At 38.3% G+C, this 27,128-nt stretch overlaps 1 protein-coding gene across 5 annotated transcripts in view; it reads left to right on the top strand.

Annotated features, from left to right (window-relative positions):
* BTRC (beta-transducin repeat containing E3 ubiquitin protein ligase) overlaps window positions 1-27,128 on the top strand; it is a 193,904-nt gene that overhangs the window by 160,125 nt on the left and 6,651 nt on the right. For 4 of the 5 annotated variants that reach the window (XM_020966967.2, XM_020966949.2, XM_020966957.2 and 1 more), the window contains 9 exons: window positions 614-800; window positions 6,084-6,180; window positions 6,868-7,005; window positions 7,528-7,646; window positions 8,910-9,159; window positions 9,676-9,794; window positions 12,603-12,713; window positions 14,149-14,227; window positions 17,879-18,071. In XM_020966967.2, the coding sequence (XP_020822626.1) occupies window positions 614-800; window positions 6,084-6,180; window positions 6,868-7,005; window positions 7,528-7,646; window positions 8,910-9,159; window positions 9,676-9,794; window positions 12,603-12,713; window positions 14,149-14,227; window positions 17,879-18,040 (1,262 nt within the window). In that variant the 3' untranslated portion in view covers window positions 18,041-18,071. Of the gene's footprint in view, window positions 1-613; window positions 801-6,083; window positions 6,181-6,867; window positions 7,006-7,527; window positions 7,647-8,909; window positions 9,160-9,675; window positions 9,795-12,602; window positions 12,714-14,148; window positions 14,228-17,878; window positions 18,072-18,287; window positions 18,378-27,128 lie in introns of those variants that run through there. The other variant, XM_078151096.1, reaches the window with a different exon arrangement.

The raw sequence follows: 27,128 nt of genomic DNA, 5'->3' as shown, positions 1-27,128 counted from the left end.
GCACCTATGCTTCTTAAAGAGGGCATCCTTAACTTGCACCTGTATTTTCTCTATCTCTCCCCACCTCTTACTACTTCTTTATTGTCCCAAATACCACAGTACAAAGCATACCAACCCTTTTCTCTGGATATGCAACCCCTACCCCTAGCACATTTTAAATATTAATGTTTTACAAAAGAGGTTTTGAGCTGCTATAGAAAAAAATGAGAAATGACCCTAATATAAAGATTTTGGGGATCTGTACCACAGAGTTTGAGATGCCATCCATAGAACATCCCCATCCCCTAGTGCTTAAATCCGTATAGACAGATGTGTATTGCTTTCTGGATTCCTTTTTATTTTTAATGTCTTGAGGGTTTTGCTGGTTGTTAACTTTAACTCCCTTATCCAAAGAAAGATGGAAAATACTGTTTGTTTCTGTAACCTTATAGAAAAATTATTAACACTCATTTTATCCAACCGTGTGTTTCAGAGAGAAACTGGACCACACTAGGGACAATGACATGTCCTTACAGTAGACCAAATGCAGTTTTGTCTTTAAAGGACCTTTTGAAAGGGGTGGGGGTGGGGGGAAATCACTTCATACTCCCATTGTGGTTGTGTTTTTTCATAGCTCGAGGTTTAGATCACATTGCTGAGAACATTTTATCATACCTGGATGCCAAATCACTGTGTGCTGCTGAACTTGTATGCAAGGAGTGGTACCGAGTGACATCAGATGGAATGTTATGGAAAAAACTCATCGAGAGAATGGTCAGGACAGACTCTCTGTGGAGAGGCCTGGCAGAACGGAGAGGATGGTGAGCTTTTTCAACTTTCCTGCTACTACAGAGCTTCAGGTACTGGGCATCTATAGCCATTGGAAGCCAGGTGGTGCCTCTTAATACGTGGCCCAGTGGCCCAGCTTGCTTGTAGCAAAAATAGGAAAGTAAATGTTTTTTCTCATTCTGTTCGATAATTTTTCTTGGCCCAGTACTCTTTAAATTATGTAAAGTAGAGCTAATGAAATCTTGCAAATAAGAATAAAGAGTCAGCTTTCCCTTTTAGCTGATATTCTATAGTCTCAACTTACATTAACACCCAAGGTCATCTAATCCAACCTTCTCATTCTACAGATAAGAAAATTGAGTCCTAAAGTGATTAAGTAACTTGGCCAAAGTCATATAGGTATTAAGTGACAGAGGCTGCATTTGAAGCTAGATCTTCTGATTCTGGTTTTCTTAGGATATTTCATAATTTAATCTCATTTCATAACTTAATACTGTTTCAGGGGGATTATCTGGCTGATGGGCTCAGAAACTTCAAACAGAGGACGTTTCACTAAAACTTCAAGTTGCTCCATAATAGAAGACTAACTTTTTCTTAAAACTTCCTTGCTTTGGGGAAAATCATCCATATATAATTTTCTGTCCAAAGGTATCTCTAGGAAATTGACTGCAAGAAAGCCAGATATAAATATTTCATAAACAAGATAAAAATGGCACCTCATGCATTTTAGCAGATATAAAAAATGGTATAAACATATGTGTTCTCACATGTCTCCAAATCAGCACCATCGGTTATTCATCTTGTATCATAAAAAGATGAAAAATTATTGACTATGAGGAATATTTTTAAACATAAAGGCTCATCCAAGAATATTTCTGAAACATGTAGGTATTTTTGTGGTTGAAACTCAGTATTTAAACACATTGGTATTTCAGAGGGTTCTTTTATTCTCTTTGTCAGGAAAATTTCCAATAAAACCAGTTACCAGGGGCAGGTAGGTGGCGCAGTGTATAGAACACTGGCCCTGGAGTCGGGAGGGCCCGAGTTCAAATCTGGCCTCAAGACACATAACACTCACTAGCTGTGTGACTCTGGGCAAGTCGCTTAACCCCAGTTGCCTCACCAAAACAAAATTACCAAGGGCAAATTTCTAGGCATTTTTTTTTGAAAAACAAAAATTTCATTAACCAAAGGTATGTTAATTTCTATTAAGATTTTATATTTGCTCCCATAATATCACTCTTATGAGGCTTTTGTTTTCCTAAGTAACACTATTATTTGGCAACAAAGATTTGAATACTGAGGGGGCAGCTAGGTGGCGCAATAGATAGAGCACTGGCCCTGGATTCAGGAGGACTTGAGTTCAAATCCAGCCTCACACACATAACACTTACCTAGCTGTGTGAACCTGGGTAAGTCACTTAACCCCAGTTGCCTCACCAAAAAAAAAGAAAAGAAAATATTTGAATGTTGCATAATATAACACAAATGAAAACGCAGTCCTATAATAACTTTTACAAAGATGTCATCAGTACCACCAGGATCAGTCTGTCAGATAGGGAATTCCATTCAGTAGTTACTTATTAAGCTACCTACTATTTACAAGGTAGTTATTGTTCTAGACCCTGGAATTGGAAAGCAAAAAATGAACTCATCCCTGCCCTCAGTTCTTTTGGTATAGTGTAGTCGGTTGCTTAGTGGTAGTTAGATGGTGAAGTGGATGGAGCACTGAGCCTAGAGTCAGAAAGACCAGAGTTCAGATGTTATCTCAGACACTTACTAGCTGTGTGTGCCTGGGCAAGTCACTGAACTTCTGCCTAAAACTGGAGGACGAAATGGCAAACCACTCCAGTACCTTTGCCAAGAATACCCCATGGACAGTTGATAAGGTCACAAAAGTACTGGTTGCTTCCAGTGTACTGATACTGCCAATACTAAAAGTTCCACAACTAGAAATTCATTCCCATTCTTTTAGGTTCATACCACTAGAAGCAATAACACTTTAAAACTTATTTTAAGTTATTGGCATTTCAATGTGAATGCATACGTTTTCATTAGGATAAGGACCAGAAAAAGCTTGAAGAAAAACAGGTCACTAGGAGAAGTGGGAAACACCCAAAGCAGACTTCACATAATTAATAATTGTATTTAGGTCTGTTCCTGAGTAAAACTATTTTAATTATAGTTGCAGCCAAACATGCTCACTGGAAAATGTGTTTAGTGCCTTTTCTAAGATATGAAATCCAGGTCAACCAAGATTCAGTACCAGCTATATGGCTGCTACTCCTACAGACTTTCCAACTACAGAAGATTAAACCTATTCCTGCTCTTTTTGTCTTTTAGGGTTCTAATTTGATTCCCTCTACTTCCACTACATCTTGCTGCCTCTACATCTACATCTGCTGCATCCCTCCTAACTTGATGTACCCCCATGAAATTAAAACTGTTTTGATCATCACATCAAGAGTCTGCATGATATTACTCTTAACATAAAATCACTTTTTCAGTGCTGCTTCCATTTCTGCATTTTCCCCTTCTCCCTGTCATGATTGATGTTTATCTCTCTCTTTATCACTTTTCCTTCCTTGTGCTTTATTCAAGCTTCCTTGAACAACTGCAGTAGCTTCCTCATGTCTTCAATCAGTCACTCTCTTCTTCCTTTGAAATATGTCCCAAAAAGCTCACCATTTCATTGAAACCTTTCAGTAATATAACTTTGCCTGCACTCTGTCTTTGAAGCTTTCTTCAAATCCCTCCATCCAAAAAATAAATACAAACTCCAGCGAAGCTTTAGGCTCTAAGATGTAGCTTCCTCTCAGCAGTTGTATTTTATATCCAAATGGATTTGTTAGTCTGCTTTGGATTGTACCCCACCCCCACCCCCCAAGGCACAAACTCTGTCATTTTTCTGTCTCGTATGGTGCTGAATACACTGTCTGTGCTCAATAATGGTAAGTCTTAAAGTACAATAAAAGACCACTTGGGAAAAGCCCCATTTTCTTAATCAGCAGGCCACATTTTATGATAACACTTTGCTCTTAATATTTAACATTTATCAAGTACCCACACTCTCATAGGTGCTAGGGTTTCACATAGATAGAAGTGTTCCCTATTGTCAAAGAACTTAACTTCCTAAAAGGATTCAGTATATGAAACAGAGACACCAGCAAAGAAGCATACACACTTAGGATTTTTGACATCCAGGTGCCCTTTTCTCTAGCACTTTTGTTTGGTGGCTGTTCAGATGCTGGATGAGAAGTCAGTTTTTTAGGAAGAAATTAGGATAATTAGTTATATACGTATGTTCCAGTATCATTGTAGAGCAAGCAAGCATCATCTAGCATTAAACCTTACACATGGTATGGATTCATTGTTTACTCAGTGAATCAATGATGCCCTCCTATTGTGTTACGCTAACTGCCTCAGGAAATGCAGTAGAAAAAATGACAGCACTAACTTTGAGCATTTTGCAGCAATATATTCCCTATGCCCTGTCTAGATTGGTTCTTTTCTCAGCTATGACTTGAAGTGTTAGGACCCAAGCTGTAGATGTAAATAGATACAGGTGTACAAGTGTCCTTTTCCTTGACATACCTTGAATAGTGTTAGGATCTGTGAAGGTTCCCCTGAGGTGCCTGTGTGCTAGGTGCTAGGAAGTGAAAAGGAAGACAGGAGCTTGTTTGGAGTGTGGTTGGCATTTACCACTACTGTAAGCTCTTGTTTCGAAACTATGATTAATTTCTCTTATAAGGCAGCAATCTATTCACCTTCAACACACTGATAGGATAATTTTTTAAAGGAGGCACATTTTTGGTCAATTTGCCCTTAAACATATTCTTTTTGTGGCTTTCTTTTTGTAAGTACAAGCCCTCTCTGCCACCTTCTTTTTTTTCCAGATAAAAGCATTTTGGCCTCTTCCTTGCCAGCTTAGTATTCTGTATCAGCATAGACAATAAAGCTAGCTATCGTCCTAATAGGAAATTTTCTCAACTAATTTTCAAGGTGTATAATAAGGAGAGGGTAGGGGAGAAATACTCCTGGAGACACTGAACAATTAATTATATTGTAATGGAGCTATGGAGGGAGGAGTGGATGACTGGCCCAGAGAAAACAGCATTTCTCTAGTGCCAGGATTACACTCAGAGGCATTTCTGCCTGTCTTCACTTTGCAAGGCACTGTGCCAGTCATAACAGCAGTTAGTACGCCCATAGTGGGGTTTACTAGCTTCCACACCGTGTTTGGTGGGTCCTTAACTTCAGGATGAGGAATTAAATTTTTTACACAGCAGGAAGTGATTGCCATTTACTGAATTTTTTTGTAGCAAAGATCTGGCTTGGGATATGAGTATTGCAGAGATGTACTGTCATAAGGAAGGAGATGCTAACAAATGTTGCTTACTAGGAATTGAGCAAAGGCAAGAAAACGTGTATATGCATAGCTGGAAGTACACCTGTGAAGGTTGATTTCTGCCTTAAAACTTGTAAGCATTTCTCTTCATCTTGCCTCCTGTCTGCTGCTGGATACTGCAGTGACTCCCTTTCGTTTTCGTTAGCGTGATCTGTGTTTTCACTTTTAAACTATCTCCACATTGTCCAATAACGTGTGAGTAACTGAGCACTCAAGACAACTAAGCCCACATGAGTAAGGACCTGAAAAAGGTATCCTCCAGATCTGTTAGAGTTATGTTATGCTATTCCCAGTACCAGGATCCATTGATCTTGATGTCAACTTTACCTAGTGTAAAAAGGACTGTTGGCCATGCGTTTTTATTCTCAGCTGCATTCACATGGTATGTTCACCAATGAAAGCATCCTTTTTAAAAGTGAAAGTCAATGTAATATTCACTTATCGGAATAATAAGTAGAGTAGCATGTGAACACTGTCAGTGTTAACTTTATCTCTTGACATTATGCAGTTACTCTGTTGTCTTGCATTAGAAATATTTGTAGCCAGCCATCTATGAAAGTAATAAAAAAGTAACTCAAGATTCCCACTATCCAGGGCCCCAGAAGCTAAGAAGCAAGCAAAGTGCATTTTATTTGTGCATTATTCTTGGCTGGAAATAACCGTGTTTTATTAGAAAACAAATACCTGCTAATTGGTCCCTGTAAATAATGCAAAACACAGAGTCAACACTGTCTCAGAATTATGTACTTCTTGGCTTAGAACTTCAGGAATCAAGATTACATTCATACCTTAATAGGTGGTTTTGAGGATCAAATTAAATCTGGGTATGAAAGTACTTTGAAAAAGTACAAGGCGCTGTGTAAACAAAAGGTGAAATTATCACTAATAAATGTTTCTTGTCTTTTAGGGGACAGTATTTGTTCAAAAACAAACCTCCTGATGGAGTTGCCCCTCCAAACTCTTTTTACAGAGCACTTTATCCTAAAATTATACAGGACATTGAGGTAAGAATCTGTATGGATTCTGCACAGGTATTTGTAAAATTTTAATGGAAACTGTTGGTTTGCTTCAGTAATGATCTTGTGGCACACACATACTTGAGCCAAGGGATATAAAACTCATTAATTTGAGTTAAAAGGTCATTTTCTTAATAAGTGATTAAGATTCTTACAGTCTAGAAAATCACAAGCCAGATCTTTAATCTTTCCATCACTGCCTATTAAACAGCCTTCTGATGGTGCTTGATGCTTTTATCTCATATAATGGTGAAATCTGCTAAGTGCCCCTGAAAGATAATTGAAAAGTTAAATTCAGACAATATTAACAAAAGCTAATCAGTTGAAATAGTAGATCCATATTCAGATGGAATGCTAAGCATATGAGGCTGATTAATATGCAACCTCTTTTGGCAGGGTCATTTTCTAAAGTCCTAGAAAAACGAATCTCTAGGAACTGTAGCAGATGGAGAAGTGCTGTTAAGTCGACTTCTGATAAGTCGACTTCTGAGATAGAGGCATATTGCCTAGAAAACAAATTTCTAATTTGGTTCTAGTTCTGAGGAACCCATCAGTAAGCATGAAGTGTGTGTCACCTGCCTTTCCTTGTCTTGGTCTTTTGCTGCTGTGACATTGGAAGAGAAGTCGAGTTTTGATTGGCCTAATTGCTGCCACTTTGTCACCCATCCCTCACAGACAATAGAATCTAACTGGCGTTGTGGAAGACACAGTTTACAGAGAATCCATTGCCGGAGTGAAACTAGCAAAGGAGTTTACTGTTTACAGTATGATGATCAGAAGATAGTAAGTGGCCTTCGAGACAACACTATCAAGGTGAGGCTTCCTATATGCTCAGTTAGGGAAGTTGAGGTAGAAAGGGTAGCCGTCGCCTAAAGCAATTCAGAACGTTAATAATAGTAACTTAACTCAGAAAGGCAGAGGAGAATTTTTAGGGCTTTGGGGTATACATCTCACCCCAAGCACCTGAAATGTTTTCCTCATAAGTGCACGCATTTATCAGAAGAGCCTGTATAAATTTATCAGATCCAGATTGATGTATACTGCTTCTACCCAAGATGGGCTTTCCTTACAGAGTGATTGGTCCTGTAGTAATTGCATACTAGTTTTTGTTCCTCACTGAAACAGATAAAATCTATTTTATAACAAAACCACAGATCCTAAAAGTGTTTTTAAACTCTCAGCTTTTCCTATGGAAAAAAGTACACTGCACACTTGCGCGTCAGTTTTAGCCTAACTGCAAACTAAGCTGTGCCATAATAAAACCAGTAAGTCATTGCTGCATAGCCCTCTGGCACAATGATCACAAGGGTCTGTACTCCTTGTCTGCCTTCCTAGATCTGGGATAAGAACACATTGGAGTGCAAGCGAATCCTCACAGGACACACAGGATCAGTCTTGTGCCTCCAGTATGACGAGAGGGTGATCATAACCGGGTCTTCTGATTCCACTGTCAGGTATAAGGGACAAAAGACAACTTGTTGGGGCTCTGAAACCTTTCCCTTCCACTCTTGTTTTCTTGCTGTCATTGAGATAAAGTAATTTTGCATATATTTTGAGGAACATGTTTCTAAAACTACATCAAAGGAGCAATATAAAATCATGATATAAAATTCTAGAACTAGAAAGCTCTTTCCCAAAACAAATCATATCATTTTGCATTTTTGCACATTTGAAAATACACATTCTAAGTTATGTAGTTACTGTTTATACCAGAAAATAACAATCTTTCCACTCTGGCCAAGTGGTATTTAACTTGTCGTCTTTATGGCAAACTTGTACATTCCCCTAGAAAAATACCTCACAGGAATTATATGTCCATATGACAAAGCATCAGTTTCAGGTGGTGACAACCGTAGTATGGCAGTACAATACCGCAGTTTAAATTTGTATAGGTGAGTGATACTCTCTTCTTGCTAGCCCCTCCCCTGCCATCCCTGCAGTTTTTAATTGCAAGCTTCACTAAGGGAGGGGGCAGTCAATTTCCAGAGGCTTTAGTGATTTGATGACATAGCCATTATGCTGCTGGAGTCCAGTGTAGTTTGAGTTCTGGGTACCGACAACACTGCAGGAAACCTCTGTAAGGAATTTTGCCTTAAGCTAAAGGACTTAGCAAACATAATGCATCAAAAGTAACTTCTTTTTTTAAATGGAAAAGAAAAAACCCCAGCCATCTACATTGTTAGACGCTCTTGAGTTAAATGTTTACTATAGCAAGTTATCCTCTGTGGAGAGAATAAGCTATTCCTGTTTCTAGTCTGTTGACTTAAAGGCCTACACTACCTTAATCCTTATTGTCATCAACATCCAACACTTATTAAGCATCGATAGGATGAGATGCTTTTAAAGATTATATCATTCAAAGAAGAAGGGAAAGAAATCTGTTATGGGAGTGGTAAAGGGGAGAAAAGTGGACTAATAGCTATTCTGTAAACTCAGATAGCATTTGAAACAGTTTGATTCATGGAAGGCAATTCTTTATCAGCAGCACACACAGGCGTTAGCCTGAATAAACAGGCATGGACACATGCATGCATGCATAAACACATCCTCCTAGCTCCCTTGTTCATCAGAACCCCTTTTCTGAAGTCAATCTCAAGGCTTTAAATGAAGACTACAGTAGCTTTTCACCACAAAATCTTGGGAACCTTTATGTGTATTATAGCATGGAATTTTCTTCCATCCCAGTTCACCTGCCCAGTTTACTTTTTTCTTTCCAGAGTATGGGATGTAAATACAGGTGAAATGTTGAACACACTGATTCACCATTGTGAAGCAGTTCTTCATTTGCGTTTCAATAATGGAATGATGGTGACATGCTCCAAAGACCGCTCCATTGCTGTATGGGATATGGCCTCCCCCACTGATATCACCCTGCGAAGGGTGCTGGTAGGACATCGAGCTGCTGTTAATGTTGTGGACTTTGACGACAAGTACATAGTCTCTGCCTCAGGAGACAGGACTATAAAGGTAAGAAATTCTAAGTACTGTTAGCCTGGAGACCAGACCTTTGCCAACTGTTCCTCAACTTAGAATAAGAGGAATTGACCTGAAAACTTTATCAAAGACAAGTTTATATTTAAATGTCACTTCAAGATGACTTTCCAGCCAATATTGGGATTGACCCAGACTTAAATGAATATTTAAGTTTAAAGATAAGATAGATCTTCATTTCTGTTAGATGCTTCATTGCCATGATGTTGCTGAGTGTGGGAAGGACAGGTATAAGTTTTAAGTTCAAGAAAACATCTATAAGATTGAATTGGCCTCACAGTCTGCATTTATTTGGGAACTTCTCAGGCCATAAAAACCAGATGCAAGTAAGTTCTAGGTTATTATGAATCAAAGACATACTACCCATATTAAAAAGATGACTTTGCCTACAAAATTAACTGTCCTAATGGCACAGGACTTGGCTATACCACACCTGGAGCTTTCCAGTAGAAAGCCCCAAATGAACTACCAAATACTATTTTTTTGTCTCAGGTATGGAACACGAGTACTTGTGAATTTGTTAGGACCTTAAATGGCCACAAGCGAGGCATTGCCTGTCTGCAGTACAGAGATAGGCTAGTAGTGAGCGGCTCATCTGACAATACTATCAGGTGAGTAACAGATAACCCTCTCAGAAAAATTATAGCCCATTCCATTCACTTATCCCTATGGTTTCTTATCCCACAGATTACCCAAGTTTCAATGATGGCATCATGTTTTCATTTTATTCTCTTTAGGACAATTTAAAAATAAAGCAAACCTCTAAATTATAAAAGATTTTCTTTAGTTCCTTGCAGGACATAGACTACTGAGCAGAGTCAGGAAAGTAAAGTTTTTGTCGATGATCTCTTTTCTAGTAACTAAATGTTAAACCTATTTAAAGAGTATGTAGCTTGGATAAAAGAAAAAAAAAGACAATGGACTTAGATAGCTAGATAAAAGTTGAGGGTGCTTTAAGAATGAAATTTTCTTTCTCTAAAATTATGTCTGTGTGAGGTGAAAAATGCCAACCAAAGCCGAATATGGTAGTCTATGTATACCTGTAATCCCTGCTACTGGGGTAGACTGAGGATGGTAGATCACTTGAGCTCAGAAGTTCTGGGCTGCACTAGGTTAAGCCATTAGGGTATCTACACTGAGTCAGGCACCAATATGGTGAGCTCCTGGAAGTGAAGGCAACAACACTAGGTTGCCTAAGGAGAAGCGAACCAGCTCAGGCTGGAAACAGCCAGTCAAAGCTGCCATGTCAAACAAGAGTGGGAATAGGCCTGTGAGAGGCTGTTGTACTTCCAGCCTTGGCAAGTTAGGGAGACCCACTCTCCAAAAGACAAGTGCAAGCCAAGAAGGCAAAGGTTTCTTCTCTCTACCACTGTTTCAAAAAGATTTCTGTTTCCCCTGAAGAATTCATACAGAGAACATGTCATTCAAGCACCACATACTTACTGGCAGTTTCATTTTTCCCTCTATTACTGAAGATATATGCGTTAGCAATTATAAAGAATCCGAAGAATTAAATATTGATTTGATGTTCTCACTTCATAAAGATGTGGACACAAATATGTCTGAGATTTTGGAAGACTCTTCCATTCCTTTCACTTCATAGGGGAAGATGTGAGATAAGAATGTCCCTTATTCAACACCAAATAGTCATCCTGTCTAATAGAATTGTCTTACTTTACATATAATTTGATAGATTAAACTTAAAGCATGCAGTAATTTTAAATGAATTTAGTATATATGCTTATGTATATGTACATATGTGTGTGTGTGTGTGTGTGTGTGTGTGTGTATATATATATATATATATATATATATATATATATATCACACACACATATACATATGAGTGTCTTTAAGAGTTCCTTTTTAATTTAATTCTATGTAAAGGCTTTTCTTCTTATGCTATACCATAGAGAAACACACACACACACACACACACACACACACATACACAAAAAGTCAGCCTCTATGTATAATTGAACCAAATTGTGTGGATGTATATTAGAGATACTTTGTAAGGGAAGGAAATGGCTGATCTACATTCTCATTGTTGTTTTCAGAGGGCACTACCTACTGGTGATTCATTCACTTTCCAGGCAACCTTATACACAGTTGACCAGTTCATGCCTAAGAAAACCTAATTGTATGATTGTACACTCTTCAGTGACTGAAAATACATGCTACACTTAAGCTGAGAATAACTTTCCTACCTACCTTAATCAGACCAAAAGGAAATATATTTTATTAACAGCATTAAAAAGTATTTGCATTCATTGTTATGGGTCAGAACTGTAGGATTTGGTTTGAAGGAGGGGAGGGGAGGAGAGTGTTGTTTTTTAAGGGCAAGAAAATATCTATAATATTGGACTAGCTTTAAATTTAGCAGGAGAGGGGAGTTGCTTTTGGGACTACTGAATATCAAAATAGTTCATACACTTGTAGGAGGGGATTGATTTTACCGTTAAATAAAGGCAAATCAAACTGCAATGTTTTTGATACTGGATTATGACTGTGGGAAAAGTATTCTTGTTTGCTAATCATGAAAACAAGCATTTGCTTTTCTAAAATGATCTTAAATTATAAAAGCCAGAGTGTTCTAAGTTATCACTGTGATGTATTTTTAAAGCAGCAAAACTCAGTTTCAATACCTATATAAATATTAATTCCTTGGTCATTCTCTAAGTCATATGGTATTTAGAGATGATGGGTAGACACACATGAAATTACTGATTTCATTTGTGATTTTTTTAAGCTTCCAAGTGATCTATAAATGTTTCCCATTTGTCCTTTTTTTTTTATAAAGTAAGATTATGTATCAACTCTCTCCAAATTGGTTTTTTATATTTCATAGAATAAAATTTTCTAATGTGCTCTACTTTACATATATACTTATATACATATACACATATATACATATACATATATATACATATATACATATGCATACATACATACATACATATATATATATACATACATGTATATATACATACATACATTATATATGGCAATTGGGGTTCAGTGACTTGCCCAGGGTCACACAGCTAGTAGGTATAAGAGGTCAGATTTGAGCTCAGATCCTCCAGACTTCAGGGCTGGTGCTCTATCCACTGTGCCACCTAGCTACCTTTTAATGTGCTCTACTTTAAAAAAAAAGTTTGAACTAGCTTCACAGTAGTCTGCATCTTCATGGGAGCTTCTCAGGCCATCATAACCAGATGTAAATAAGTTCTGAACTATTCTGAATCAAAAGTTGTACTATCATTATTAAAGCAATTATTTCTCTCGTCATTCAGTACTATCTATGCCCTAATACTTGTTTGTAAGCATTATTTATGTTTATGGTAGGTATATTTTTATGATTGTAATCCATGTTCTCTGAAATACACTTGGGTTTCTTCCTTTACTCTCTTTTTCAGGTTGTGGGACATAGAATGTGGAGCATGTTTACGAGTACTGGAGGGCCATGAGGAACTGGTGCGCTGTATTCGATTTGATAACAAGAGGATAGTCAGTGGGGCCTATGATGGGTGAGATTTTCAACAAGATTCAGAAAATCTGCCTCCCTCTATCCCCCCTATCTTAAGATATTAAAGGTAGAGTTACTCTCTTTGATAGCAGTGGGTTGCTGCTTCTATTGTAGGGTATCTCTTTGGCTTAGCGTCTTTCTCATAACAGTTACTCCCAAGCTTTGTGGGACCCTATGCCCAAAGCTCATTCTGTCTCCCAGTTATTTTGGTTACTAGCATGTACAGAATTTACAATGCAAATGAAAACCTTAATAGCAAATGTAGAAAAGGCCTAGTAAGTAAAACAGCCATTGTATGAATAAAGATTAATGACAAGCGCAGTCCCCCTGCCAAGCCTGAAACACAGAAGGGGTCAGTGGTTGTGAAATTGGGTTGATATCCTTTGCATTTAGCCTTCTTCAGGTGGCTTCCAAAAGTACTGCTCTGTTTTCATCCATTTTAACTTATTTGTCCAAATATTTCAGTAGTAACTGTAAGTTACAGTACCTACTCATGTCACATAGATAGATTACTAGTTAAATGCACTCAGTAAATATTTGATTAATTAGACTTATAAAGGGACTCTTGTTACTTCTATTTAAGTTGTCTGACTCAAAAAGGCTATAACTTAGTCTTAAGACATTTTTTAAAATATCCGTAGAATAATTAGCAGCATTTACTTAGATCTTCAATTGCTTACACTAATAATATCCATCCATTTGCTAATGTAGTAGTTGCTTATTCCTCTATATCAATCATCATCATTACCCCATGGGAAATTGTTCATTAGTTTTGGGATGGTAAATTCGTTTTAATCTAAGGCTGTTTTCTTTTGTACCACTTCCCACTGCCAACCACCATTCTTTTGATTTTGTCCAGTATTACCTTGTTTATATTAGAGATTCCCTTTACAAGAAGAAGTATCTTATGACTGATTAATGAAATTGTTAGACATTTCATAGTTAAATCAGAATAAGAGAGTATACAAATGTAAACTCCAGGGCTTTTAAGTGATTGCCTATTCCCAAGCACATGTAATTAGTGCTGTTCTATGAATCAGCCAGCAAAGAAAGAAACCAAAAGTAGAGGTTCCTGGATTCTAATTAAGCTCTTGTCTCACCAGATGCCTGATGTCAAATATCTCTTTTTTACCCTCTCCAGGTTTGGTGTAAGCTTTCCATCTGTCCATGTCCTGTTTAGTGAAGCTCACCTGTTTCTCATTCTTATGTTAACCACATACTTTTTTCTCTGTTAAGCTCTACCCAAGAGTGAATGGAAAAGCCATGTCTTGAGAAAAGAAAAGTTTATATGTATTACCACAAGCTAAATTTATTATATAAGCTCTGTTCACTGTAAATATTTGTTTATGTGAATTTCTGCTCTTCCTCTTCCCTGCTCATCAAATTTTGCTTTTAACAAAAGATTTTTGTGGTTGTTTCTTTTTTTTGATCCATAGAAAAATTAAAGTATGGGATCTTGTAGCTGCTCTGGACCCCCGTGCTCCTGCAGGAACTCTCTGTCTTCGAACCCTTGTGGTAAGAACTTTATTTGGGGTCAAGCATTAGGAAACACGTTAGAAATGGAGATGTTCCTCTACTGTGGAGCACTGAGTTGTATTTGATAGCTGAACCTACAAAACCTAGGACCAAATGAGAAAGGCAGCATATACATGACAATAAAGTATTTTTATGTAGTGCCTCTCATCCAAAAGTGCGTGAAGTGGAATGTGGCAGCTGTTTAACAGCTGCACAGCAACTAAACACAACAGTTTAATACAGGAAGTGAATAAGAATTCTGTATCCACTAGAAACTGCAGGGGGTACTTAGGGAAAGAGAATATAATTACCCACATTGGAACGTGTCCAGTGTGTGAGGACCAGCACACCTGCTCCAACAGAAAGTGCTGTGGCAATTGAAATGACCTCTCTCCCCAGACCTCCTCATGTACATGCACTGGTCACCCCTCCTTGGTTATATATCATGTTCAAGAGATAGTGTCTCTGGCAACATGACTCCCTCCTCATTTCTGTGAGTTTTGCAAACCCCTTCCTCACTATTCATAGCATTGCATTTGGGAAGTTTTTAAAAATCACTGACTGAGAAGGAAAAGCATCACCTTCCAAAATCACTAGCTTTACATTCTGTTGTTTGGCAGGTGCTTGTACTGGAAAATGTTAATGGCCTTAGGCTGAAAACTTCTCCTCTTAGCCTTAGAGAACTGAGAAGGAAGTGAAGACTGTTGTACTTTTGAGAACTTGGAAAAGCAAGAACTTAGAATGTGGCATTCTGAGTCCTCTCTGAATACCTTGTCTCAGGACCTGCCTTTTTTGGGTGCTTAAAGTCCATTCTCTCCCTATCAGCAATGTCACCTGAGTGCATACATATGTATTTTTCACTCATGCTTTGTAAACTTATTTATCCTCAGTGGTAAACTTAGTTTTCAGGAAAACCTGGCTTTAAGTCCTACCTCAGACACTTGTTAGATATGTGCCCCTGGGCAAGTCACTTTCTGTGTCTTGGTTTCTTCATAAAATGAAGGAGTTGGACTCAATGATCCCTAAGGCCCCTTCCAACTCTAAAATCTGTGATCCTATCTACATATTATTTTGGCATCATTCAACAAAAACCCTGTGAATTATTCCTGTGCTTTAGCCCTTACAAATGAAATTTATTTCTGTCATCTCATTTTAGTTGAACTTAACCACATAACATCCAGCGATATCTTATTTTAGAAAAATAAAACAGGAGTCACACACGCACACATTTTAAAAGGTAGCCAAATGGCTTTTCAAATAAGTGTTTCTTAATAATACCCTTTTATTGTAACATTGTGTGTAGCTATTTTAGGGTTTGCATTGGTCTAACGTGGCTATTTGTCTCTTCATACATACTGTTGGCACAGCTATGATTCCTACATAGGAAAGCATAGTAATCCATTTGCTTTAAGAAGTATACTTTGAATCTACATTTTTAAACTCATCACTTTTCTTAGAAAACAAAGGTCCACAGTAAGGATACTAACAAGTGAAGCCTTGTGCCATATTGCAATATATATCTCCTGGATTGGGTAGGTCAAAGAGGGGGAAAAAAAGAAGAGTGTGTAGGTTGAAATGAGAAAGTGTTCCCACTGAAAGTGGTATAGGTCATAGCAGTGCAAAGAGGAGATACTTTAAAGCTTGTTTGTATCTGTTTGGTAGAGATTCTTTGTAAATATAGAGTCATGATGTCTTAGGAAAGAAAAAAATCTTTTGAAGATTTTCGTGACTGTAGCAACCACTAAGAGTCCTAAAAGAATTCCCTTTAAAAGTTCAAGGCTTATCCTTCCCTTTGGGATCCCAAGATACCATCTTGTCCTTTTTCTTGGCCATAGCTTAAAATCCATTTGGGAGTTATGAAGGGTCACAGTACATTTAGTGAAAAAATAAAGTAGTTATCTGCTGGATTTCAATTTGACTGAGCTCTCTAAGCATGAGAAATTGTGGATTGGTAGTAATATGTATGAGTCAAACCACAAAGAGGGGTGAAGGAAAGAGAGGAAGACTATGAAAACAGGCATCCAGATACTCTCTGGGGATTTACTGTTCTTAGCTCGGTTTCAAGGAATGCACTGTGACAGGGTAGCTTCCCTGGCCTGTTAAAATGCAGGTATTGAAGGAATCCTATCAGTGGTGACTTTTTGAAGGCACTGAACAAAACTGACCTTCTGATGAACTTTGTTGTCATTTTTAAGAACAACGACATTAGTGTCCAGTGAGAAGGAAGAAGAAACTGGACACCAAAAAATTGACTTTTAAATATACCAGGCCTAGCAGCAATGATGGAGTGGGACAGAACATGGTTTTCAGAATTGTCAATAGCTGTAGCTAAAGGGCAACCTTCAATCCATTTACCCCTCCTTCTTTGTTTCACATAGCCTCCAGAATCAAACCCAGCTCATGCTGAAGATAGGAAACCTCCTACTGTTTGTGTGCAATTTTCAAACAGTAGGAGCAAGTCCACAGATAACAAATGCTCTCTGCAGGCCAGTTCCCTTTTATGTTTTTCCCTTCCCGACCAGAAAAGTCACTCCACGAGCTTATAGCAATTTCTGAAGCTGAAATACAATAGTATAGTTTTCCATGGATGTCTTTTTTTTTTTTTGGTCCATCCTTTTTGATACTGGAAGTCTAGACTATTACCCCCAGTCAAGAACAACAGGGAGAAAAAAGCTCTTGGTATTTAGTTTCACCAGCACTGGGGTGTTTAGGTGGTACTTCCTGCTTGTACTATGGGAGAAAAGAAGCAAGTCTGTAGAAGAGCTGAACTCTATTGTAGTTCACACATAGTATTTAAATTTGTAGTTGAATAAAGCTATAGTAAACCTATTCATAGGAAGGAAAGGAAGGAAGGAAGGAAAGAAGAAAGGAAGAAAGAAAGAGGCATTAGGAGGGCATGTACTATATTTTATTTAAATTTTATATTTCTTACATAACATTCACTAACTTTGTGACTCTGGGCAAGTCACTTAACCCCAATTGCCTCACCTAAATAAACAAACAAACAAACAAACAAATAAAGCTTTGAGACAGCTGGCACAATGGATAGAGCTCTGGCCTTGGAGTCAGGAGGACCTGAGTTCAAATCTAGCCTCAGAACTTAATACTTACTAGCTGTGTGACCATGGGCAAGTCACTTAATCCCGATTGCCTCGCCAAAAAGAAAAAAAAAATTTATATTTCCCATAATAACTAAAATCCAATGTTCTCCACTCAGTAAATGCTTAATAAATGTTTATTGAATTGCAAATGCATAAGAGAGAATAATACAATGCTTTTACTGTTTGAACTCTATAATATCATTCTGATCTAGGCTTATTGTTGCCAAGTCTTCATTGTGTTTTCACCTGCCTTGAATCACAATTAAATCCATTTTTGTGCATGTCCTTAGAACTGCTAGTGAAAAATCATTCTTGGCAGCTACCTTTGGATGTGCTATAGTGTTTTCATACTACATTTCTATCCCATTAGTCCAGACCAGTTCAAGCATTTTTCTGTTTCTTGGTTATTCTGCATTGCTAATTGTCCAGAAGGGATCAGGGAGCATCTTGTTGGAAAAAATACAGAAGCCTACTGCCTAGATCCCTGTAGAAATTCTCATGGTAGGCTATCAAACAATGTAGACTTTTTTTTTTTCTCCTGCCTGTTTAGGAGCATTCAGGAAGAGTTTTCCGACTCCAATTTGATGAATTCCAGATCGTCAGTAGTTCACATGATGACACAATCCTCATCTGGGACTTCCTAAATGACCCAGCTGCCCCAGCTGAACCACCCCGATCCCCTTCTCGCACATACACCTACGTCTCCAGATAAATAATCATATGTTGACCTCACACTTGCACAGGTAGGAAAAATGGTTTGGTGTCTAGTTCTGCGTGTGAGTGTTAGAAGGCATGGAAGCACAGGCAAAGCACAACTTTTTCCTGAGTAACAGAAAGTTTTGGGGCTTCCTTATCCAATATTACATTTGGGTAACGTAGTTTTTATTCCAGATGATTCTGGAAGAATCAGTCTTTTCCCCGAAATAAGTCTGGTTTTTTTTTTTCTGTATCCTAAATAGGGTTTGGGATACATTCTGCCATCTTTAAACCAATGATATCTCCCCTTTTACTACATTTAAAATGGAAGCCCCGCTTTTGTGTGGAGTAAGTAAGCTTGTAATGATTTCCAGTGACTAGAGTGTGAAGTTTATGTCTGTGGTAACATCTAAATAACGTTTTGAGGAACAGTGAAAAATGTGGAGGAAAATGGTAAAGGTAATGGGATAAGGATCCTTTCACTTTTATAACACTAATTTTGATCTCTATATTGTAAATCAGTAACTATTCTAGGAGAACTACCTTTACACTGACCAAATGATTTGGGAAACTTGGGGAAATATGTTGGTTTCAGAGTAAATAGAACTGGGTAATGTCTAGTTCAAGATGTACTACTAATGAGCCTTGTGACCTTGAGCATCTGTGGTCTTCAGGATACAAACAGGTATCTTTTTGTTGTAATTTAGTATTTTATTTTCCTCCAGTTATATGTAAAAACAATTTTAACATTCATTTTTTAAACTTTAAGTTCCAAATTCTCTCCTTTCCTCCCTCCTCACCCCACCTCATTGAGAAGGCAAGTAATTCAATATAGGTTATACGTGTATAGTCATGCAAAACACTTCCGTAATAGTCATGTTGTGAAACTATTTCCCTCTATCCTATTCACTCCCCCATTTATTCTATTCTTTCTCTCCTTTCACCCTGTCCCTCCTCAAAAGTATTTTGCTTCTGACTATACCCTCCCCGAATCTGCCCTCCCTTCTATCACCCCCTACCCCTTTTCTTACCCTCTTCCCCCATACTTTCCTGTAAGGTAAGATAGATTTCTATACCCAATTGAGTGTGTATATTATTCCCTTTTTGAGCCAATTCTTATGAGAGTAAGGTTCACTCACTCCCCCTCACCTCTTCCTTCTTCCCCTCTACTGTAAAAGCTTTTTCTTGCCTCTTTTATGTGAGATAATTTACCTCATTCTATCTCTCCCTTTTTCCCAGTACATTCCTCTCTCTCACCCCTTAATTTTATTTTTTAGATGTCATCCCTTCATAGTTGACACACCCTGTGCCCTCTGTCTATATACATATTTCCTCCAACTACCATAATAATGAGAAAGGTCTTATGAGTTGCAAATATCATCTTTCCATGTAGGAATGTAAACAGTTCAATTTTAATAAGTCCTTTATGATTTCTCTTTCCTGTTTACCTTTTCATGCTTCTCTTGAGTCTTATAACTGAAAGTAAAATTTTCTATTTAGCTCTGGTCTTTTCTCAAGAATACTTGAAATTCCTCTATCTCATTAAATAGCCATTTTTTTCCCTCATGGATTATACTCAGTTTTGCTGGGCAGGTGATTTTTGGTTATAATTCTGGCTCCTTTGCCCTCCAGAATATCATATTCCAAGCCCTCCATTCCTTTAATGTAGAAGCTGCTAAATCTTATCCTGGCTGTGGTTCCACAATACTTGAATTGTTTCTTTCTGGCTGCTTACAATATTTTCTCTTGACCTAGGAACTCTGGAATTTGGCTATAATATTCCTGGCAGTTTTCGTTTTGGGATCTTGTTCAAGAGGTGATTGGTGGATTCTTTCAATTCCTATTTTACCCTCTGGTTCTAGAATATCAGGGCAGTTTTCCTTAATAATTTCTTGAAAGATGATGTCTAGGCTCTTTTTTTGATTATGGCTTTCAGGTAGTCCAATAATTTTTAAATTATCTCTCCTGGATCTATTTTCCAGGTTTTTCCAATGAGATATTTCACATTTTTCCTATTTTTTCATTCTTTTGGTTTTGTTTTATGATTTCTTGATTTCTCTTAAACATTAGCTTCCATTTGTTCCATACTAATTTTTAAGAAATTATATTCTTCAGTGAGCTTTTGGACTTCTATTTTCATTTGGCCAATTCTACTTTTGAAGGCATTCTTCTCCTCATTGGCTTTTTGGCTTTATATTTTAGCCTAGTCTGGTTTTTAGGGTGTTATTTTGTTCAGTATTTTTTTGTATCTCCTTTATCAAGCTGTTGACTCTTTTTTTGCATCACTCATTTCTCTTCCCATTTTTTCCTGTACCTCTCTTACTTGCTTTTCAAAATCCTTTTTGAGCTCTTCCATGGCCTTGGACCAATTCATATTTTTCTTGAGGGCTTTGGATGTAGGAACTTTGACTTTGTTGTCTACTTCTGAATGTGTGTTTTGATCTTCTTTATCATTAAAATAAGTTTCTGTAGTCAGAGTTTTTTCCATTATTTGCTCATTTTCTCAGCCTATTCCTTGACTTTTTAACTCTTTGTTAAGGTAGAGTTCTGCTTCCAGGGTAGAGGGCGAACTGTCCCAAGCTTCAGGGGTTTTGTGTAGCTGTATTCAGAGAGACTTCTAGGGAGCTGTAAGTTGTCGGTTTTCCAAGGTGGTATGATCTAAGGAGAAGTGTTTACTCCTCTTTTGGCCTATGCTCTGGTCTGTGAGTGACCACAAGCACTCTTTTCTGCCCTGGAACTGTGAGGAGGGTACCCCCTCCACTATGGCTGCAAGCTCTGCTATGCTAGTGCTCCTCCTTGCCCTGGGACGGGTGCCACCCAGGACTGTAACCAGGATCCAGGTATGGGCAAAGCAGCAGAGTCCTGCCTCACTGCTAGCAAAGAGACCCCTGTAATTTCCTTGTGACCAATTGTTTGACCCCTCCTTTACCATTTGTGGGCTGAGAGCTCTGGAAGCAGCTATCGCCCCTGCTGATTTAGTCACTCCCAGGGCCTGCTCCTGGTTTCCTGGGGCCAGGGCTGTGCTGGCATGGCCCACACTGGACTGCACTCCACTGTCACCCAGGTCTGACAGACCTTTTCTGCTGATCATCTAAGTTGTCTTTGGCGTCTTTGGGCTGAGAGGTCTGGAAAGCACCACTGCTGCTGGTGATTCAGTTGCCCTCTACAAACCTATATTTTATTGGGCTCTAAAAAGAAAATAAAATTTTGATTTTGAAATACCTTGGAAACTAAAAGTATTAGCTAGGGCTCTTTTTTTGTATTGCTTAGTTTAAATCTGGTCATAACACATTATGACAACAAGGAACCCTTTTAACCAAGTATATGTCACATGTCATGGAGCTATAACTCCCTTGAAATTGACATGTATAGTCTAGCCATGTTATTTGGTTCCCATAATCTAAGATCCCACTTTATCAATACCATTTGATTACAAAAGCCAGGTTCCAAGGCTCCTAACTCTCTCCCCTAATCCATCTTCAAATTAGGGGCAGGCCTTATTACTTTGAAATTGTCTGTTTGGAGACAGTTAAGGAAGACCCATCATCAGTCATTTCCGTTCTTTCTCTTAGGCATGAAGAAGTCATAAGATATCCAGATTCTTAAGATTACTATAGATCCAGATCTTCTCTGATCCAGATGAGTTCATTCAAATATTTGAGATTGTCCTGTATTTAGAAGTACTGCCTTCTGAGTAAATGATAAAATGCCATATAACTCACTGGTCCCTTCAGTTATCCAAAAGTACTTTCAGCATCCTTAACTCTCATAACCTATCACTCTACCTCATCAACACACAGGGAAGGTCACATCCACAATTGTTTTGCTTCAGCCATCAAAAACTGCAAAATTGTTTTATCACATCATAATCTATCATTTCATCACCCCTTATTCTTCTCCTTCTTAAGCCTATTCTCCATCTTTATCAAGACCTGACGTCTCCACATCTGAGTTCTCTTCTCAGTCCATCACCTCGAGTCTAACCTTCCTTCTGTCACTTCATAAACTCAGCTTTATAGTTCAGGAGCATCAAAACAGCAGCAAGATCACGGGAACCAGATGAAAATGTCATTGAGAAATGTTTAACAAAATAAATAAAAGACAATGAAACATAAATGAGGTTAATTTTTGGTTTTCTAAGTGTGCACCCTGCAGGGATTCCTTTCTATTTGAGTTTGACACTACTGTTGGGTTAACCACTTCAATTTCATTCTACCCTCTGCTTCTTAATCCTTTGCCTTCCTGTCCTGTCAGTACCCACACCTTAGCAAACCCTCATCCTGGGTTAATCAGATCATCTGCCTTTTTCACTCCTACTGGTGTTGGAGGAAATCATACAACCAAACCAAGGCCACTACACATTTGTTAGCTAGTATTACCTGGTCTCTCACCACAACGAGACAATCATTTCACTTTTCTCTTTTGCACTCCCCACAGAGACTGTTCTAAACCTCTGCTTCTCTCCTCAAGCCTCCCATGCCATGCCCTCATCCCTCCCTCACAGCTGAGGGACCCTGATTTGTACTTTATTAAGAAAATAAAGATTATTCACCATTAGCTCTTATCTTCTCTCCTTCCTTTTCTGCATTTCAAAACCCCTTGATAGTATCTTTCAACCTTTACTCTTTCTTCTGCTGAAGAAGTGACCCTTTTCTCCAAAGTCACCCCTTCTCCATGTACCCTTGATCCCACCTTTTCTATCACATCCACTCTACAATCATTCCCCCTCTTTGTCTAATCTTCAGTGTCTCCCTATATACTAGTTTTCCTTACTTCATACAAACATACTCAAGTCTTCGTCATCTTGAAAAGACCATCACTAGACTCTACCATCTCCTCAAACTATCTTCCTATATCTCTCCTTCCTTTCACAACCAAACTCCTAAAAATAATGGCCTACCCTATTGTCTTTACTTCCCCTATCTCACAAATATCTCAACCCTTTGCTATCTGGCTTCTAAAATAAGAATATTTTTAGACAAGGTCAACATGGAGATTTGTTGTGTTTCCCTATGCATCTTTACTATTTTGTTGTCATTGTATTAACTGACCTTCTGGTTCTGTTCACTTCACTCTACATTAGTTAATACAGATCTTCTCAGGTTTTTCTGAAACCCTCCCCTTCATCATTTATTACAGCACAGTAGTATTTCCTTACATTCATATGCCATAACTCATTCAGCCATCCTCAACTTGATGGACATCCCCTTAGTTTCCAATCTGCTGCCTCCTCCTTGCTATATTTTTGTACATCCTTAATTAGAGTTTATCTTGCGTAGTACTAATCTCTCCCTTAATTTGCCCTCCCTCTGATTCCTCCTTCTTCCTTCCCCCTTGCCCTTCTGTTTTCTGGTTGAGTGAAATATATTTTTGTGCTTAGCTCTGTGTGTGTGTGTGTGTGTATGTGTGTGTATACATACATATATATATGTATATATATATATATACATATATATATGTGTGTGTATGTATGTATGTATGTATGTTTATATTCTTGACCAGTTTATATGAGTGAGGATCAATATCAACCACTCTCACTGACACCCTCCTCATTTGTATACATGTTTACTTATACACCCTGATAATGGAATTTCCTTAACCTTCTTTTTATCCTCCACCCTGCCCACACCCCCCCCATTTCCCCTATCCCAGGTATTCTTCTTCCTCTCACCTTTTCTGATTTGACTTCTTCTAACTCCTAATAATATGGATCAGAGGGGAAACGTGTATCATCTCCCCATATTTGAATGTGAACAGTTTATTCTCATTGATCTGTTACAATTGTTCATTCATGTTTACCTTTTTATGTATCTCTTCACTTCTGTGTTTGAATTTCAAAGTTTCTACTCAGCTCTTATTCTTTCATCAGAATTGCTTGAAGATCTTCTATTTCATTAAAGGGCCATTTTTTCCACCGTAGCATTATGCTCAGATTTGCAGGGTAAGTTATGCTTTGCTGTAAGCCTGTGTTTTTGCTTTCTGGAATATTGTATTCTAAGCTCGCCACTCTTTTATGGTGGTAGCTCTTAAATCACATGTGACCCTGACTTGGCTCCTCCGTGTTTGAGTTCTTTACTTCTGGCTGCTGTAGTATTTTTTCTTTGACTTTGAATTTCCAGATTTGGTCTATAATGTTTCTAGCAATTCTTGTTTGGTGGTTTCTTTCAGGTGGTCTCTGGTAGATTCCTTCTGTTATACTTTGCCTCTCTGTCAAGAGTTTATTGCTGGGGCAAGGTTTGTCATTCTTATGCCAAGTTGCTAATTATTTTCTAATTTCTTCCATAACTCTCATTTCTTTTCCAGTTTTTTCTTCTAGTGTTTTCATTTCATTTATAAAGACGCATAACTTTTTATTTTAACTCTTGCTTCATCTCTCTGGCATTCTAGTGGAATTTGTGTCCAGTTTGTGTTTTCCTTTGAGGCTTTGCTTATAAATATTCTGGAGTCATTCCATTTGGGTTTGTGTCTTGAGCATCTGTCACCGTAATCGGTTTTCGTTTTCTTTTTTTTTTTTTGTAGTAGGATTCTTTTTTTTTGTTTGTTTGTTTATTCATTCTTTCAGGCTACTTCCTGACTTTAAACTTTGTTAGGAAAAGTCCCTACACACTTCTGGAGGGAAGGGTTACTCTGTTACTGCTTTCTAGAGGTATTGAGTATTATGTTATTCCAGAATCTTAGGGACAACTTAGTTTGGGGACCTACAAGTTTTCAGTGCTCCCAGAAATAGTCTGCTCCAGGGGAAAGTCTGATTGCTGCCCCCTGGTATGAGCTCTGTAAGTTCCTGATCTGGGTTCATGTCTGAGCAAGAATAGACTGCCCTGGTTCCTGCCCTGGTTATTTTTCTGCAGGCTTAAGACTGGAAGCTAGGACTGAGACCCCTACTCTGCTCTTGGGATCTGAGCTACATTGCAAATTGACCCTTACCCTGAAATGCCACCCCTGGGGACAGGTCCCCTCTGCAGTCTGCCCCATTGAGGAGTAGGCAGCCAAGCTGCAAGATGACCCAGGTTCTGTCACAATAACCTCGTATGGGTCTGGACCTCCTCCTACCCTGGTGAACAATTTCTCCCTACGTGCTAGAGTATTCCACATGGCATCTCCTGGCCAGACCCTGTCCCTCATATTCCCAGCCTTCTCTGTCTCTTTATGCTGACCTCAGCTGGAAAAAGTCACTGTGACTTTTTTCTTATATTTCCCCATCAGGATTCAGTCTAGTGCAGGAGTTTTGGGGGAGCTTGTTGTACTTCTTCCTGCTACACCACCATCTTGGCTCTGCCTCCCCTTCCGTGCACTTTAAAAATGTTTCGGTGGCCTTTTTTGGATGTCATCATTGCTCCTTGCTCCCCCACAATTAAAAATGGGAGAGAAAGAATGAGAGAGAAAAAGAGAAAGATTGTTTTAAATAAAGCAAAACAAAACATAATCAAGCAAAATGAATCTACCCAGTGACCATGTCTAAAAGTATATATCTCTTCCTATACCTTATGTTCTTTACCTCCCTGTCACAAGGTGGATAGGATACTTAATCATAGGTCCCTTGGACACACGATTGATCATTGCATTGGTCAGAGTTGTTTAGTCTTTCAAATTTGTTTTTCTTTACGGTGTTACCTTCCTTGTAGATATTATTCTAATTCTACTTACCTCACTCTGTATCATTTCATACTACTCAGGATTGTCTGTAATAGTCGCATTTGTCATTTCTAAAGCACATTGATCTTCTCTTACATTAGTATGCCACTGTTGGCTCAGTTATTCCCCATTGTCTAAGAGCCCATCTAACTCACCCCTCCTCCTTAGATTCAAGTCATTTGCTTTTCTTGTTCTTGTATTGTCCTCCTCTTTCATCTCTCCTTCAGGATCAGGAAATTTGTTTGACTTGTGACTATTCCTTTCCAGTATTACTCTCCCTCTTAATCCCCTTCCCTATTCCCATTTATCCTCCTGTTGAGTTTGCCATATCCCTGCACCAGATTTTGTATGTTTGTGTTTAACCCTCCTTTGTCCGTTTCAGGAAAGACTGAAGTTCACCTGATGCCCACTCCCCATACCCTTTCCTTCACTTTTGTACACTCTTCTCATGAATCCCAATTCTGAGGAATAGCAAGTTCCATCTTCTTTTTCTTCTTTTGTACATTGTATTCCTTGTGTACAGTGTATTCCTTTTACTGTCCCTTCTTAAACACTCAGAATAGAACCCCTCCACCTCCAGGGACCTCTGTTTTTCTTATGTAATTCCCTCAGTTCCCTTTAAAGACATTAAGGTTCTGGAAAGACACTGTTTTCTTTTCCCTGCAATTATAATGTTCACACTATATTATCATAAAACTGCTTCCAACTGGTCAGGTAAGTTTACCTTTCTGAGTTTCTTTTAATTAATTTATCTCACTCAGCTCTTGTCTTTTCTTTAAATTTTTTTTTAAGGCAGTTGGGGTTAAGTGACTTGCCCAGGGTCACACAGCTAGTAAGTGTTTGGTCTGAGGCTGGATTTGAACTCAGGTCCTCCAGACTTCAGGGCCAGTGCTCTATCCACTGTACCACCTAGCTGCCCCTTGCTCTTGTCTTTTCATCAGGATTGTTTGCTGTCTTCTATCCCTTTAAATGTTCTCTTTTTCCCCTGTAAGGTATAGTCATTTATGAGTTTATACCTTTTGCCTTTTAGAATATTGTATTTCAGGATCTTATCTCACTTACAGTAACTGATTGTGGTTCCTTGGTACTTTAAATCTTTCTTTCTAGTGGCTTACAGTAACATGTGAGCTCTGATTTATGCTGTGATGTTTCTGAAACCTTTCCTTTTTTCTGTGATTTCTTTTAGGAGGTGATGGGTTGATGTTTGTGTGTGTGTGTGTGTGTGTGTGTGTGTGTGTGTATACATACACACACACACACACACACACACACACACAAACATATATCTTTGCCCTCTGCTTCTCATAGGTCTGGGCAGTTTTCAATAAATCAGTCAATAAACATTTATTAAGCACCAAGTACTATGCTGAGGACAGAGGATATATAGAAAGGGGGCAAAAGATAGTCCCTGCCCTCAACATGCAAACAAATATATACAAAGCAAGCTTTCTACAGGATGAATAGGAAGTAAT

The sequence above is a fragment of the Phascolarctos cinereus genome, unplaced genomic scaffold (genome assembly GCF_003287225.1).
Source record: "Phascolarctos cinereus isolate Bilbo 61053 unplaced genomic scaffold, phaCin_HiC Scaffold_3;HRSCAF=262, whole genome shotgun sequence".
Classification (NCBI taxonomy): Eukaryota; Metazoa; Chordata; class Mammalia; order Diprotodontia; family Phascolarctidae; genus Phascolarctos; species Phascolarctos cinereus.
Note: the sequence above shows the minus strand (reverse complement) of the source record. Positions and strands in the feature narration are given on the sequence as shown.